The sequence below is a fragment of the Plectropomus leopardus genome, chromosome 20 (genome assembly GCF_026936395.1).
Source record: "Plectropomus leopardus strain MGB_pleo_1.0 chromosome 20, ASM2693639v1, whole genome shotgun sequence".
NCBI classification, from domain to species: domain Eukaryota; kingdom Metazoa; phylum Chordata; class Actinopteri; order Perciformes; family Serranidae; genus Plectropomus; species Plectropomus leopardus.
In genome coordinates, this window is record NC_142195.1 from 12,886,760 (window position 1) to 12,904,009 (window position 17,250).

Here is a 17,250-nt window from a genome sequence, read left to right on the forward strand (position 1 = left end):
ATTCGCCTCCTGGTTAAAAGGCAGCATAAGCTGCATGAATTGAATTAAACATAAGTGTGACTTAACAGCGTCCCAAAAGCGTCTTGCAGCACTGTTCCATTTAAATGGTGTTTTTTAAATCCTGTTTATTCATGATCCAAAAAAGTGCTGATTTTCAGTCTCGTCATTCCGTGTAGTTGATTGGCACTTCGTTTTAAAAATAAACTATTAAATACTCACTCACCTTGTAGAGAAAAAGAGAAACAGATTCTAGGTCAAGGAGGACCAGGATTGTGCACCCACACTGCCTTAAAAGAGTACATAACAAATGTCTTTTGTGCCACAGGGGAATAAGACTTTGTTGTACTGTATTCAGTACATTTAGCCACTGGTTAACTTAATATATTAAGATTTCATGCACAAAACATATGATTCACTTAAAAAATATATATATACCTTGTTGTAGATCCAACTACCCAACTGTAGATAAAGTCCTTAAAATTAGCTCCACCTCAACCTGCTACAACATTACAATAATAATTAAAGCTGCAAGCAGCGTTGAAAGGGCCCTTGCACCCCCACGTATGTCGGGGTACTGGTGAACTCCAGCTAAAGCATTCGTTCATTTCTGTGAAAGTCGAATAATGCATGCAGAGAGTTTGGACCCTGGAGTAAGATATTTCACATGATGTATTACTTCCATCATCTAAGATGGCACTGGAAGGCACATAAATTCTACGTCATCTTTGTGTACATCATTTGTGGACCAAACCATGAAGATTTCATGTAAATTAAAACATAACTGTCTAGATGTCGCTATAATGACTAGTGAATATTGTCATACAGGTGTGTTTAAGGGCGGGACCATCATCAAACCTATAAAGTTTCAGGCAGATTGGACGATGTACACGAAAGTAATTTCCTGTTTTATGATGAAACATCAAAATTCTGTGCTGCACCACAGGAAAACCGTAAAAGTTTTGCCCAGACCTTTGATAACCTTTCATCACTAAGGGTTTAAGTTTGGACATACAAGATTTGAAGTCAATTGGATTAATCCTGTAGAACAAGTTCGCAAAAGTATGAGGCCGGAAATCGCCTTAAATAAGCACAAATTTGAAAATGCTAACTTCCTGTTGGGTTTGGGGGGGTGGGTCCAAGAGGGTTTTGGTGCTTCTGGGCATGATACATAAGTGCACCGAATGTCGTAACTGTAGGTGAAACTGGCCATTGGGGCTACACGTTGGGGAGGCGTTGTGGAGTCATTTTGCCATGCCCATTTCCAAAACCACCAAAATAAGAAATTTTTCGCCAGGCCGGACATGCGTACCAAGTTTCATGAGGTTTGGAAAATAACACAAATGTTAATGTAGTATGAAGACAAATTCATACTGAAATTCTAGTTGTTTGTTTCATAAATCTTTATTGCACTCAGATAATCAACAATACAAACATGAATTTGACTACACAGAGATGTCTGTAATGTGTTCAACACATTGTAAAATTCACAGCCTCCAAAGGACATAACACCTTAAACACATGGGAGTTTGGTTCATGGACATATTGCAGTATTACGATCCAGTGCTAGAAATTAACTTTGAAGAAGTATGCAAGGAAAGAACTTCTCTCCAATGACGTATAACAAAACATATTTTAAAGATGTGAGACACTCTGATGTTCAGCACACTGACACAAGGACACTTGATTTTTCTAGCATTTTAATGCATTTTTCTGTCACTGTTAAAAGTTTGAATATTCTCTAGTGATAACTACTTCCAGTGACCATGAATGAAGTAAAAGCACTGAAAAAATGTATTATGGCAAGGTTGACATGCAGCTGAGACTATCTTGAATTACAATTTATTATTTTAGTGTTGATATAATATGGTCTAACAATTAAACAAAAACAAGCACAATGAAATGACTGTGACAGACTTCACCTGATGCTAAATTTTCCTACTTTTTATTTCTTTGTTTATGTAGAAATATTAAAAACACTTATTGTTTCTGATACAGTTTGATTTTCAGATATGTATATTTGTATGTTGCTGTTTAACAGGGCTCCAGGTGCAGCGATAAGGTCAGCTTTGTGAAATAACTCATTTTTAAGGCTGAAATGTCTGCATGTGATATGCTCTTATGAGCATACCTGGACTGGAAGATAGCTATTGGCGGGAAGGCATATTTACGACTTTATGGACATACAATATGTTACATACGTATATAGGTGGGTTTCAATGATTAATTTGATTCCCCGTATTTAGGCCACTAAATATTCTGGTTAAAGGTGTCTTTTATTGTTATTTTACCTGAAAGCATCATCAATTCAGTAAAGCTACATGATAAAATAATAAATGAAAAACATGCAGATACAGATGAATTTCATGTTGACTATCTACTACTTTGCACAACACTGTATATGGCTGTTGTCTTTACCATATCGACCATCACTGCAAAATTTAGGTTGAAACGTGTCTAGTGTTGAAGAAAAACCTGAGGGAGACATAGCAACACAGAACCAGCAACTGGTGTAACAAAGTCAGGTTTGCTGTGTTTTCATTCATCATTATCCGAGCAGTGCTATTCTGAACACTCCTGCCATTGATCTTGAAAAAGATTGTGCAGCCACAGGCCAGGCGTGAGGAAACAGTGGAATACGTTCTCTGGTATAAATGTCAGGTTTGAACAAAGTTTGTAAACATTATTGAAGTTGTGGATGTCTGTTGTATCCTAAATACTTAAAGGGTAGCTTTGATATTTTTCTCCCATGTTTTTGTATCTAAGTGACTAATGGGAACATTTAAAGTAAAAAAAAGCTGGTCCAGTGTTGATGGAAGGCTGCAGCCAGCCGCTCTAAAACAGGCTGCAATATAGACACTCAGGGAAATTATGAACCTTTAATTCATGTCCACTAAAAGTGCTTATTTTTGCCACTGACAGACTGAGACTGTTATTATAAGTGTCTGACAACACTATGGAAAGGATCCCCACAGAGACAGACCGTTTTCTTTAAGAGCAAGATCATTTTTGTTTAACCAGAAACAGCCCTGAATTTGCCATCACCGGTTCCACCAGACTCCATTTAAATAAAAACTAATGTTAGCGTGTATAGGGCTAATGAATACCAGAGATGGAAATTGTTGGAACAGTTAAGGACGAACCAAGGCATATTTTGTATGTTTTGTTTTGTTTTTGTTGACTTTGAATGAAGTGTGTCTTATGATAAAATTACTGTTTATTTGAATGGAGTCTGGTAAGTGTGGTGATGGCAATTTCAGGGCTGCTGCTGGTTAAACAAAAAGGATCATACTCTTTAATATAATTGGCCAGAGTAATTACACTGCAGCCTTTTTTGCAGCTGCTGGCTGCAGCACTGTCTGCAATACTGGACCAAGTTTAAAAAATTGCTGCGCCTATTAGTCATTCAGACACAAAAATGTGAGACAATAAGGTCAAGATTGAAAAATACTAACGCTACTCTTTAGTGTGGTCTTGGTGCTGGAGCTATGCAGTGTTATCTGTACTGGCAGTGCAACAGAAAGTAATATATAGATCACTGTATGATGTCGCTGTAGGTAAGCCTATAGCACAGGAAAACAGACTTGAAATTTTAAGAACCTGCCAAGTTACAAAGGTCATCTGTAACCTTTACTACCCTATTCATAATTCACACAGTTCCTTCTGAGAGGTAGGACTCGCACTAAGAGCTACAGTTTTTGCTAACTTTAATGGAGTAGGTTAAAAAAAGTCAAGCAGAAGGGGATTTAGAGGCCTCAAATAGAAGTGAAATGTAGTGCAACAGCAAGAGTAGTATCCAGAGTAGGGATGACAACAACTAATCGACGATCAATAAATCTGTTATTAAGAATTTAATCGATCATTTGAATTTGCATCGATCAATCAACAGGGTATGCAGTGCTGTAAAAGTTTTAGCAATATGTTAATGTGAGCTTTTATGGGGAAAAACATATTTGTTATTGTTTGAAATAAGCAACGTTTTTTTTTTTTAAATAATAATTAATCACTTGTTAAAATTGCAGATAATTGATTGAGGAAAGCGCTTACAATTTGCAACCCTAATCCAGAGCAAATGAAAATTATGTTATCTTACAGATGGTTACCTCAACCCGCCTTCTAGTGAGGCTGTGACTGAAAAACAAAAACAGGACAGGTTTGAATGAAAGAACATACAGAGGAGTAATTTTTGCTCTGAAAAGTGATTTAAGATGATCTGGTACTCCAAAATACATAGTACACAGGCCAGTTGGGCAGTATCAATGAGTACTAGGACAAAAATCAGAACAATATGGTCTACAAATTAAACATCAGTAACCCTAGTTATGATTGCATTAACTCAGCTACACCCAAAAATGATTAAACTCACAGAACCCCTTTAAATGACAAATCACCATTGCCCCAAATTACCCAGATTTCCTCACCATCATCTTGTGATTATGATTTTTGACCCTCTATCCTTTAGGTGACTTATTATTCAACACTTATTGTTCCCTGAATGCAATTCAACGAATGCTGATCCTTAGTTGCTGTTATGCCATTAGCTAACTGCACAGTAAACTTTAAAGCTGCCAGCTGCATTTAGCAACATCAGTGTTAGTCTGTGCTACTAAAACCTGACACTAGGAAACAGTGTCATGTCAATAATAAAGTGCTTCACAGGCCAAAAGCCTTGGCATGCTTTATTTTTTATGTAAATGCATGTTAATTTTCCCCTCTTCTTCCTTCCGTTTCTCTTTCGCAAAGCCGGGCAAGATCAGTGAAAGCCGTGCATCACACACACACACACACACACAGTCAGGCTGAGTGGTGGATATGACAGAAGAAAGGGAATTATCTGTACTTTGTGCCTGCAATAGCTTTAACATCAATGGCTTCTTTTGCTTATTTTAATGTGACAACTCGTGCCAGTTGATGTAAAAAATGTTGCAAGGTATTTTTCAGTGTTGTGATCCATTTAAAATAATCAGGTAAGGGGCAGTGTAAGTGGTAGATTTTTAATTTAAGGGTATTCAATTTAAATCCTGTGGATTTTAACCTGAACCAAATTGACGAGAACATTCATTTAACAACCCAATGAAAGCTGGAGTGAGATTTGTTTGGACTGCATCCAAACTAAAGTGACAGGTAACAGTGTGATTCTACCTTTTCCAAATACCCATACACACCTACCAACACATACCTACTAAACCTCTCTTGCTTGTGTGTGAATAGTCTGGATTGTTCCTCTAGGAAGTGGATGAGTGCCTCCTCTGAATGTATGTGTAGACTTTCACACAGTGGTCCCAACAATCGAGCACTAGCAGCTGTCCTTTCTGGGTGGTGGCCACTCCTACAGGGCAGGTCAGCCCTTCCTGGATGAGAATTTTGAATCCACCCTCTTTGGGAAACTGGAGGATTTCTTTCCTGCCACTGTCTGTTACAAGCAAATCCCCATTGGCGTCCACACACATGCCAGTGATGCAGCGGAAGTCCTCTGTCTCTGAGAAGAAATGGCTAAGCTGCTTGCCCAGCTGGCCATCTGTATCCACCGAGCCAATGGAAAAGCCACCTTCCAGGTGGGGCTCGTTGTGACGTTTCTCAAAGTTCAGAGCTAAACCCTGTGTGAAATAGACTGTCCCAGCTGCATCGCATGTAACAAACTTTGGCCGCACAGCAGAGCACAGTCGGTTGTAGCTGACCACGCCTACGTTGCGGTCCACTGCTAGACACCACAGCTTGCCGCCTTCCACATCTGACACCACAAACTGGCCCGATGGCATGGCAGTGATGCCCCAAGGTTTGATCAGCTGGTTCTTATGGCAAGCCACACAATGTCCATCCATAGTGTAGACTTTAACTGAGTTATCGTAGTTGTCAGTGACCCCGATCAGACCTTGAGGAGTGACAGCGATGGATAAGGGGATGAGGTTGGGCAGATCGGCCCCGAGGAAGCTCAGGACAAAGTTGTCGATGCTGCTGGCATTGCGGCGGATTTCACGCTGAAAACCTTTGCGATTGAAGATCTGGATGCGGTAGTTGCCACGGTCAGCCACCAGGACCTCACCTTGAGGTGTTACACAGATGCTGACTGGTAAATTAAACATGCCAGGCAGAGTTCCCTTGCTGCCCATCTTCTTCACAAACTGGCACACAGGAGGCCCCGCACTTGCCCCTGCTCCTCCAGGGGATCCCCCGCCTGCATCCATGGATTTTGACTTAAAGCTGCCTGGTGAACCACAGACCGCCTCCTCTACAGCTGTGACCATGTCAATGTCTCTGTACAAATCCACTGGAGCCCCTGTTCCACCACCTGCAGCCCCTACTGCCCCGGCTACACCCTCTGCATCACCCTCAAGCGCAACCTCCAACCCATTCTCCTCATCCTCTGTATTGACAGTATAAGTATTTGTGGTCACGTGGCCTATTTCAACAGGTTTGGAGTGTTCTGCTCTGACGAGCCCTGGCTCTTGCAGCTGAAACATGGCGGGCAAGCTGCTCCTCAAATCCAGCTCTTCATCATCACTGCCTTCACCATCATCCTTAAGCAAAGCGATATCGCTCTGCCTCACCAGCATTGACAGATAATCACAGCGTGACACCACTTTTACCTCTGCAATGTTAAGGAGATATGTCTGCTCCTCCAGGACCTGCCCATTTAGCTTTTCCACTTCTGCAAGGGAAGCTGTGAATGTCCTTCGAGACCTGCTGAGCTCCTCTTGAAGACGCAGCTCAGCTGAAGTATAGTCATGCTGCACTGCTTGGTACTTAAGTCTCAATGACTTAGAAATGTTATCAATAGCTTGCTTTTTCTTTTGAATTTCGCCCATGACGTCACGCAACGAAGCCAGCTTGCCACCCAGCTCTTTACGACGCTGCTCAGCAGCCACCCTGATTGGCTGGACTGAGTGGCCTTGATGCAGGTGGCCCTCCCCTTTACAGACCTCACAGAGAACTGTGGCACAGTCATGGCAGTACTGTCTTGGCAGGCGGTTGCAGCAGGACTTGCACATAAGGGCAGCAGTAGCAGCGCTGCAGGATGTAGTACAATCTAGGATCTTGAGCACAGTGAGGTTATCAGCCAGCTGGGAGATGCTGCTCATACGGGACACCTTGCTACAGAAAGGGCACCGCACACCATTTATAGTGTTAGCCAACAGCTTCTCCAGGCACTGCCGGCACACTGTGTGACCACACTGCAGGAGCTTGGGTCTCATTTGATCCTGGTTGTAGGTCTCCAGGCAAATGGGGCATTCAAGAACCTCCCTCATTAAGTCTGGGTCCAGTGTGGAAGATGCTGCCTCCATTTTTGGTCCTTTCCTTGAGAGAAAGACAATAACAAAAAGGAATTTGTGTGTCATCATTCAACAAACATATCTATAGTAATTTGGATGTTCAATTTCTGATGCTTTACAGTTGTGTATTAAATTGCATGCAGCTGTATTGTGTAGCATAGAAAACTGATACTCAAATTACACAAGACAGCCTTTTGCTCATGTGACGATAAATGAGTTAAAAACATTGCCACAAATCTGATGTTATGGCTATTTTGCATGTTATTTGCTAGTATGCTGACACCCATAACAAGCACAGCAAGCTAACTCTGCCCTGTTTCGAAGTAGCTAATTAGCTTACATAAACAAATGGCGAAAACTGCATCTTGTTTAACCAGTTAAGTTAAAACAATCATTCACTGACAACTATTTAACGTTAGTCAACAGGGTTTGTGACGGTCTAGATAACACTACCATTAGGTGCAACTCACTACATCCTTTTAATACCAAAGACAACAAGTTTCAACATTAAAACACGTGTGATAAAAGCACGTAAGCTAATTGTTGATTTGCTGATATTTATTGACATACGATCGTCTCACGCCATTACTACGAGCAACGCAAGAACCAAGCTATGTAATGCTAACCAGGCTATATCTTCAGGGAACAACCGAGCTCTCTTGATGCTTAAATATAGGTTGACCTTGCAGTCCAACAAGCGAAGCCATTAAACTGAGAATCGCCTTATTTTAGACAAATAAATTGGAGGCCTCTCAACAAAACAACAAACGCTGTCCCTTGACACAACGCGACGTTGTTACACAACGTTATCACAATGCTGGTTTTGTTGCATTCGACAATAAGATATGCAGCTCATCATTATGGTTATCTTTTCACATTTCTACTTTAAAACGTTACCTTTTCTTCAACGTTAGCTGGTTAGAAGTTCACAGGTTTTGATGGGCGTGCTGTGGCTCTGCTACTGCAGCTGCTAGTGAGAGACTGCAGTGTTGACGACGTGTGGTACGCAGTGTTACGTAATACGTACAGCTCTGAGCCGGGCGGCTGTTTTGATTGGCTGCTGTGTGGGCTCGCGCAGGGTCCTGATGATACACTGATGCAGTGTATGGGAGTTTTCTGACATATGACTTATGTCATAAGAAAAATTAATTTGATGTGCCTTAATCCAAGTTTTTTTCATATTTAAACTAAACAGAGGGGCAATACACTTTTTATGTTTTTTCTCTTTTATTGATTTCTAAGCACAGAAGGCGTGCCTTGACAAGATAGTAATTTGTTTAACACAATAATAATAATAATAATAATAATAATATCTCTGTTTATATAGCACCATTTAAACAGAGAGCTTTGACAAACAAAGGAAAAACAGATACAAGAAACCCTAGAGGCAAAATAACAATAGCAGCCAAATAAAAATGGCTGAGCTAAGGTCATACAAAAATTAAGGTAGAATTAAACAAGAGACTAGAGCAAAAAACACAATAGAAAGAAGACAGATGATAATGAGGAATAGAGATAAAAACGATTTAAAAAAACAACAACATACCAATCAAAATAAATAGGCTACGGTAAAAAAGGATAAAAAGCTAAGCACAAATGTGGCCTATCGCCATTGTAATAATAATAATAATAATAATAATAATAATAATAATAATAATAATAATAATGTTATTATTATTACCACTACTATTACTACTAATAATAATAGGCCTAGTTTGTGCCTATATTCTTTTTATTGTAGCCTGATTACTTTACTACTGCACTTGTCATTCTTATCTGTCTTATGTCTAATATGTTTTTGCCTCTGATCTTTTGTTTAATTCTTATTTTTTTGTCTGACCTTAGTTCAGCATTTTTGTTTGGCTGCTATTGTTATATTGCCTCTGAGGTTTCTGGTTTCTACTTTACTTTGTTTGTCAAAGCACTTTGTAAACTCTTTTATAGCTATAATGATATACAGGATCAAAACAGAATAAAAACAGATAAATTAAAAGATCATTTTAAAGATGATTTAAAAGACTAATTAACTTTTATGTAACTTGTCCTCACTTATACTGCATCTCATTTGAAATGACAGTGATACTTTTAGTGTTCAGCAGAAAGACATATGTTATTATTGTACCAGTTCATCCTTTAAAGAAAAAACGTAATCTATAGCCTAGCATGACTTAACTTGAGTGAAGTAAACAGACCTGTAATTGAGAAAATACGTTCATCAAAGAGAACCTGAAGTACTGCCCACAGGGTACAATTTCATTTCAGACGTGTGGAAACGTTTCAGTTTCTACACACCAGACTGTAATTATAAAAAGAGACCACTAGATGTCAGAATAGGTCTTCTAGAGGATGCCTGTGCAACACCTCTGAACACTATGTGGGGTGGTATATGTGGAAATTAGGACCAAGTAATGAACTATGTGCTATAAGTTGTAAATGCATCACAAAAAGTTAAAAAAAAAAAACCAAACAAACATGGGATATGTATTTTGATTGCCATTTTTTACATATTACATTACATATTTAAGAGAAGATATTGCATATTGGCCTGCTATTAACAGGCCATATAGAGTAACTTCTGTTTAAATAGCAAGGTAAAACACGTTTAATTTGAGTGGTACTCTGCATACAAGTTACAGCTCATAGACAGATGCACATTTTATTAGCACGTGTTACTTGCTTTGCCAATATTATGTTAGACTGTAAAATGAATAGGAAACTTGAGGTACTGTATATAACAAGGACCTGTGAAAATTGAACTACTGTGGTAGATGAAGCACTGGCAGCTGCTTTAATAAAGCAAAAAACAACAGTGCCCAACAGTAACCACATCTAACAACATCTGTCTTAAATTGCTATGGAAGATATCTGACACCTTTGCTGTTGTTGCCTGGGCAACATAACCCTGGCCAGAGGGGATGTGTCCCTCATGAGTAATTATACTGCAACCAGTCTACAAAGACATTTTAATTAACAAAGGCAGTGCAAGATCAATGACAAGGAAATTTACTCCATTTATCTCTTCACTATGTTTGATGGCAGGCAAGTGTTGCATAAGCATCACTTTCACTCCACACAGCAAGGAGATGTCATAGTTTATATATAGGCGAAATGGAGGGCCACTCCTTTAACTGCAGGAAAATACATGCGGTCTAATTTAATTTGTCCTTGTGATGGGTGTCAACGTTAGTCAGATGTGAGTGACACTGTGCATTGCACATACACAAATAAACAGGCGCACAGTGAGTCCAGATGGAAATTATGTTACAGTAGTTTGCTACTAGTCTCAAAACAAGACAGTAAAGCTGCTTAAAGAAGATGAGAAGGAGCTGCTGAAGTCCGAAAGTAAATCAAAATAAGGGGGAGATGAAGGAAGAAAGACCCTGTCCACTAACTCTACCAAACACATTACCTTAGCTAGGTTTTATTTTCTACACCTCTGCATGACAGCGCCAAATCTTTCATCAAATGAATTTGCTTACGTAGATCTAAACAATTGTAATCGAGAGTGAAATGAGTTAAAGGGAGTGAGAGTGAATTAGACTGGATAGCCACAGCCAACCTGAGCCACAGGGCTTTATTGTGAGAGCAGGGTGACGACAGCTCTTTTCTGTGTTGCCTCAAGAAGTGCATGTAATTGGGCTCTTGGGCCACCCCTTGAGCCTGTTTACATACTGTGGCGCACTAAGTTACCACCCACCCTTTCAACTGCTTGCCAGTGTCTTACAGATGCACATGGGGAGTAAGCCGCAAAGACGTGCATAAATAAATGTATGTACAGACACAATTCTCTGCTTTACCCACACACACCAGGGTCACAGCTACAATTGAGGACATAAGGGTCATGTCCTTGGTGTACTGTGTGGTGATATCGGTGTTTCAGTGTCCTGAGGTGCAGTGTATGTCTAGAAATGTAATATTCAGCCTGATGGCTATTCATTTTCTTTTCTCATATTCTTCACATAATGCTGCATTTTAGCCAGTTCTTTTAATAGTTAGTTACATGATGTTCAAGTATCCCAAAAACTTAGTTATGTAGACTGTCCGCCCTTTTTACCCTGTTATCTCGAGAGTAATTAGTAACTTATTTTATTATATTGAGATAACAAAGCTTATATTCTCGAGATAATAAAGGTATTAAATCATGATCTTCAACAGCATTAAAAATAACATATAGGGATGACTGTTCTCAGCTCCCACAGATATGCTATGTTAAAAGCATTACTTTTTTCTTTCATTTCTTCCATTACAATGGACAATAGGTTTATTTGCTAAAGCATGGGAAAAATGTTACAATCCTCTGTGCAAATATCATTTATTGAAGTCAATTTTACCCATTATTCTTTTCAACAATAGAGCATAACAAATTTTTAAAATGTTTGCATGCTTTGCAGTCACATGATTTCTGCTTGTTACCTTTGTGTTCTTAGCAATACAACAGAAATAACATTTTCTGCAGCTTTTACTTACATTCAGGCCTTTTGGTCTCTACTGAGTCTGAAATTGAAAGTCATTTGAGGTATAAGCCTATTGCTGAAATAATATTCTCTCTTAAATTGCATTGTTCAAATGTCACATCAACCTGACACCAATTGGATTAGTTGGAACAGTGGTTCCAAGATCTGAACTCTGCAATAGAGATGGTCGGCCAGTGCAAACATTGGTATTTTTGCTGGGAGTATCTTCAAATGCTTCATATCCCTAAAATCTGTACAATCAAGGCTAAAACGCTATACAAGTCAATAAACCATATTATTTTTAAAGTATTTACATTGGGTCATTAACAAAAAAAATATAGAAAAAACAACATATTTATCAGATTTTACAATATAAAAAAAACAAAACATATTCATCCATTTTTTTTTAAAAATGTATCAAAATAAACAAAATACTTCTTAAGACTCCTTTAATTATTTGAGCATTTATTTTTGTGATATGCTCAAAAAATGAGAAATGAATGAACTGCTGAGATTCAGTCATACTGTATATAAAATAAAATGTTTTCTTAGACTCTCTAAAATCAAGAGGGCTTAATGACTTTCTGTGAGGCTTGGTTGACCAACAGTAGGGGTCATGACCCCCAGGTTGGGAACTAGTGAGTAAATTAGAAAATAGTCCTCAAAAATGTTCCCGTCGGTGTTTTGTTCTCTGAGCTGTTAAATGTCTGATTGTAAAGCACATGTGTTGGCACGTGTGTGTTTGAGAAATGAATGATTTAAAGTTTATACGCCTTTTTCATGTCTTGAGTTATTTAATGTTGTTGGATCGTACAGGAGTCCAAGTGAAATTGCACACATTTAGACTTAATTCGCTCTGTTTCTCACACAAACTCATTGGAGTTCATGCACTGTATGTTGTCTTTTTGCCACTGAAAATAGTTTGAAGGATGTTTGATTTCGCCATCATTAATTTGGCTTACAGGAAATAAGTTGTTTAAATTATTAACCCTAATTGGTCACAATTACCCCACCTTGAATGATGCCAAGGGCTATTCCTGCTGTCCTAACCACTTCCTTCAGGCTTGGGGTTTTTCCTTTTTTTTTTCTTGGTCTGTGTTGTGTGATCTGTTTTGTGTATGCATGTACGCTTATGTAATACTGTTTGCAATGGTAATCTCATCCATCCATCTATGTGCCTCTGTGTGATCTTAGCTTAAATATTTGCACAATAGTGTGTTTATAGATTTATTCTCATGTCTGGGGCTGATGGTATGTTTTCCATTTGGACTAAAAGAGCTTAATTAATCTGCACAGGGTGTAGGTGACTCCATTCTCTGACAACCTGCACTTAAGCATTATACGCATTCAGTGTTTTAAAGGATTAGTTTGTAGGATTTTTGGGGGGGGGTAAAAACAGTGGTAAAAACACTGAATGAAGCATTTTCACATCACAAATCAGTGTTTCTCTTATCACATATGGCCTGCTTGCCCAATGCTTGCATATGTGTGCTCACCTATTATCACTGATAGTTTAACCCTTTAAAACCTGAGCAAATTGGCTTGATTTGTTTTAAAAACATGCAGTTAAAAGTTTTGAGATACACAAAAATTACCTGACAAACAAAAAAGGTTAAAACAAACAAACAATGTAAATAAATGAAATAAATAGATAGATAAAACATAATAATAATATAGTTTTCTGGACTTTTTATCTACTTTTTAAAATTATCTTCTAAAACTTCTCTTACTTTCTTTCTTTTTAAAAAACAATTTTAGGTCTTTTTCTTGACCTATTTTTTGTTGCAATTTGTAGGACATGTTTTGCCAAGTTGCTCATTGCCTTAATGTAAATATACTTATTATATTCCATCATGGCAATATAGCCCCCTAAATCCTACATAATGGACCTTTAAACTGCAACAGTGAGGGTTTGATGAGTGAATATGTGAAGATTTCATTTCTCATGCATTATGCTTTGCACTCACTGATGATAAATCACGTCTCCAAACTGCATCATACGGCCATAATTCCAACCTTAATACACCATCTTTGTCATTAGAAAGACTCTCTTATCACTCATTTGGAAAACTCACATTGCCCATGTGTCCTCTGTTCTTGTAAAGCAAATAGACACAAAAGCACATCTGCCCCATCAGCACAGATGGCAAATCTGCCCCACAGTAACATGTGGCCTGATGTGTCCTCCAAATGAAACAATCAACACCCAAGTAGCATTCTCTGCTCGTACCCTGCTGTTTCTGTTGCTGCCTCTTCTTTCCACATGGTGTTTTGTTTTCTTACTGAAAGAGGAAATGATGAGAAAGAATCCCCCTTAACTCCAGTGAGAACATCAAACAGTGGTAATTGACACTCAGGAGAAGAAGCCAGTGACACCCCACTATTTGTCTATGAGAGCTGATGACAGTAAGGTATTAGTTGTTGTTTTTTCTTCTTTTCCTTGGCAGCAAGTAAAAGTAAATCCAGATGTGGATGAATTATGCAACTGAGGGTCTGTGAATGTTCTTTGCTACTCCAAGTGAAGATTCATAAATTGTTTTATGGCAATAAAGATGAGAGAAAGTTGCGGAAGATTGTTTTTACAATTTGGCAGTGGAGGATGAAGTACCTGAAAGACATACTTGATTAAAAGTACAGATATCTTACCCGAAAGGTTTTATAACATTAAATATAAGTATTTGAGGTAAAAGTACAAGTAAATGATCCTAATAAAAAAGAAAGTGGTTAGAATTTTGAAGATTCTGAAGTTTATTTCTTTGCAACATATACCTTCCTACATTACATCTAAGAAAAAGTGAGGCCTTTTTCTTTTTACAACTTAATGGATTCAAAGAACAAAATCCAATTTTTCCTTCCCTCCCATTCTCTCATTTGTCTGTCCTTCCTCTCCTCCCTTCCTCTCTTTCTTCTGTTTTGTAGTATGTAGTTAAAATGCGTAGGGGAAATGTATATGAGTAAAAGTACACATTTTATTTAAGAAATGTACTGGAGTAAAAGTAAAATTAGACAGAAATATAAAAACTAAAGTAAAGTACAGATACTGCCAAAAAATACTTAAGTACTGTTACAAAGTATTATTACTTTGTTACATTAAACCGCTTTTGGGGGGAATACATAAGAGTGAAAGAGATGGCAATTCTCCCAAAAAGGAATGAAAATAATATTTGTTTTTAACCTTATTTATCTTTATCTACACCCCTCCTTCTCCTGACTACCCCTGCAGAGGCAACAGACCAGGGGGTCGGTGGAGGTGGGCGGCGTGAGCTGAAGTCGGTTCCCTTCATCAGCTATCTGTCGGCACTGCAGAAGAGCCAGCTGCTGTCTGAAGACATGGTGAATGGCGTGGAGATCCGCTGCGAGGAGAAGGGCAGCTGTCCAGCTGGCTGCCACCTGTGCCATCACCAGGCCATGATGGGAGGAGTGTCAGGGAGAGGCCGCGCTGGTAGCAGCAGGAGCGGAGAGCAGCCTTCCCCCATCCCTGTGCTGCTGGAAGTCAGCCGTGTGGTGCCCCTCTACAGCTTGGTCCAAGACAACGTCACCAAAGAGGTGAGAAAGCAGCGTGGGGGAGGGAAGTCTGCGTGCATGTGTGCTTGTGTGCGCATGTGTGTGCTTGTGGATGTGTGTGTAGCAGCAGAGGTAGAGGCTGAGTAAGTGCACGTTAAAGGGAACTAAGTCAAGAGATGTGATTTATTACGAGTTAGAGGAAAAAAGCAAAAATAGTAAAAACGTCCATTTATTGTAACAATAAAAGTAGTTTTGAATAAGAGGAATTAAAATCTACACACACGCCACTAATGATGTTTGAGGCCTGAATTTAAAAAAAAAACAACAACTTTTTTTCGTGTAATTTGGGGCTATTTTATAACATGTCTTCTTTCAGAGTAGGTGAGGAAAACATCCAAAATACATATATTTAGATATATTTTAATTCAGATTTATCTTCTTGAAATGTATGCAAAATGTGCATACTTATTTGGATAATGCCTCATTGGCAAGGTAATACACTGAACTAGACTATACTCTACTACAGTACACTTACTCCATGCTACACAAGATTAATGAAGACAACATTTTCCTCTTTTCGTCCTCGTCAGAATGTACCTGGACATTTTAATCCGACAAAGATCCAAGAAGGAACGAAATGCTGTTATCATTAAACTTGTGTGGCATAGAATAAGTTTGCAGGTGTTACTTTTTCCCTCATGTCTGCCGCTTTTTGACAGCCTTGCCCCTACATGATGCGCGTATAACTATTCTCCCTCATTGGCATATTTGAAAAATTACAGAAAACTTGTAATACAATAAATATACAACACAATAATTAAATATATAGATAAATTAATTAAATAATAATTATCTTAATGTGAGTAATCTACTGGGAAAGTGCCATTGTGATAGCTGTTTTATAAAAAAAAGAAATCATGGTATTTTACAGTATTACAGTATACAGTTTTATCACTCCAAACCAAATATAGCTGCAATTTCTGCAAAGAAGCATATCAGAAGCACATTGTAAACACGATGCAAATTAACACATTTGTTTGGCTGCCCCATGACAAAATGTGCAATGTGCTTAGCGTGTATAGAAGTATATGCTAACTGTTTAATATATTTTACTTAAATACAATCTCATGCCATGTGGTGGTGTAATCCTTTCACACTGTACATGTGCATTGTCCTCTGGAGCATTTTAACTCATGCAATTGTAACAAATGGCCTCTAGGTGGCATGAGTTGGTTAACTTCGACCACTGGAAATGAGCACTGTAATACAGAGGGCATAAAAAGATGACATCATGGTTTTCTCCTCTTGTGGGGAAGTCTGTGTGTGTGTGTGTGTGTGTGTGAGAGAGAGAGAGAGAGAGAGAGAGAGAGCTATCTATATGTGTGTCTGTGTCTAAACAAGCATGCACAGCTGAATGTAATATCAGCCTAATGGCCACATGTTGTGTTTATGATTCATCCTGTATGAAAAGTCTTTGGATCTTTGCGCAGTGAAAGTTAATCATATCGAATTTCTTTTTCCGTAAGATAATTACGGAGGGGGGCTCTGGCTTCACTTGACATTTAGTTTACCACATTTTGCTCTGTTTGGGCTTCATCTTTACATTGTCTTGCTACCTGACATCCGGTACATGTCTCCTGTGTGCGTATGTGAGCCAGCGCAGAGCCTTTGTTTGTGGGTGACTCACACCTAACACACGCCATAGGGAGTAGACTGGTTCATGCTCCCCCAATCAAGCATCTAATTACCTTACCTTATGATATTACCGACAACAGAGGCAAACACACATACATTGAATATGTACATATATATATATATATATATATATATATATATATATGCATTCATGAACACACACACATCACAAATCCCCCTGTACGTGCTGCCCATAACAAGCACCACAGCCCTAAAGAAAAGAAGGCACAATCAATATCAGACGATCCCTAGTGGGCCTCATCGATAGCTAAACGTGAGGAAGAGCAAAATGTCTCTTTTCCCTCTCTCCCAAACACCTCGCTATGCAT

General features: G+C 38.7%; 2 protein-coding genes across 2 annotated transcripts in view; one reads left to right on the forward strand and one right to left on the reverse strand.

Moving 5' to 3' along the window:
- The window catches only part of astn2 (astrotactin 2), a 360,618-nt gene that overhangs the window by 284,898 nt on the left and 58,470 nt on the right, over positions 1-17,250 (forward strand). Inside the window, exon 17 of the mRNA XM_042509044.2 lies at positions 14,946-15,268. Coding sequence (XP_042364978.1) covers positions 14,946-15,268 — 323 coding nt within the window. The remainder of the gene's footprint in view (positions 1-14,945; positions 15,269-17,250) is intronic.
- trim32 (tripartite motif containing 32) lies at positions 1,383-8,278 on the reverse strand. Its single transcript, XM_042509045.2, has 2 exons — positions 8,166-8,278; positions 1,383-7,293 (listed from the first exon to the last, which is right to left on the reverse strand). The coding sequence occupies exon 2, from the start codon at positions 7,278-7,280 to the stop codon at positions 5,223-5,225; it is 2,058 nt and encodes a 685-aa protein (XP_042364979.2). The 5' UTR covers positions 7,281-7,293; positions 8,166-8,278; the 3' UTR covers positions 1,383-5,222.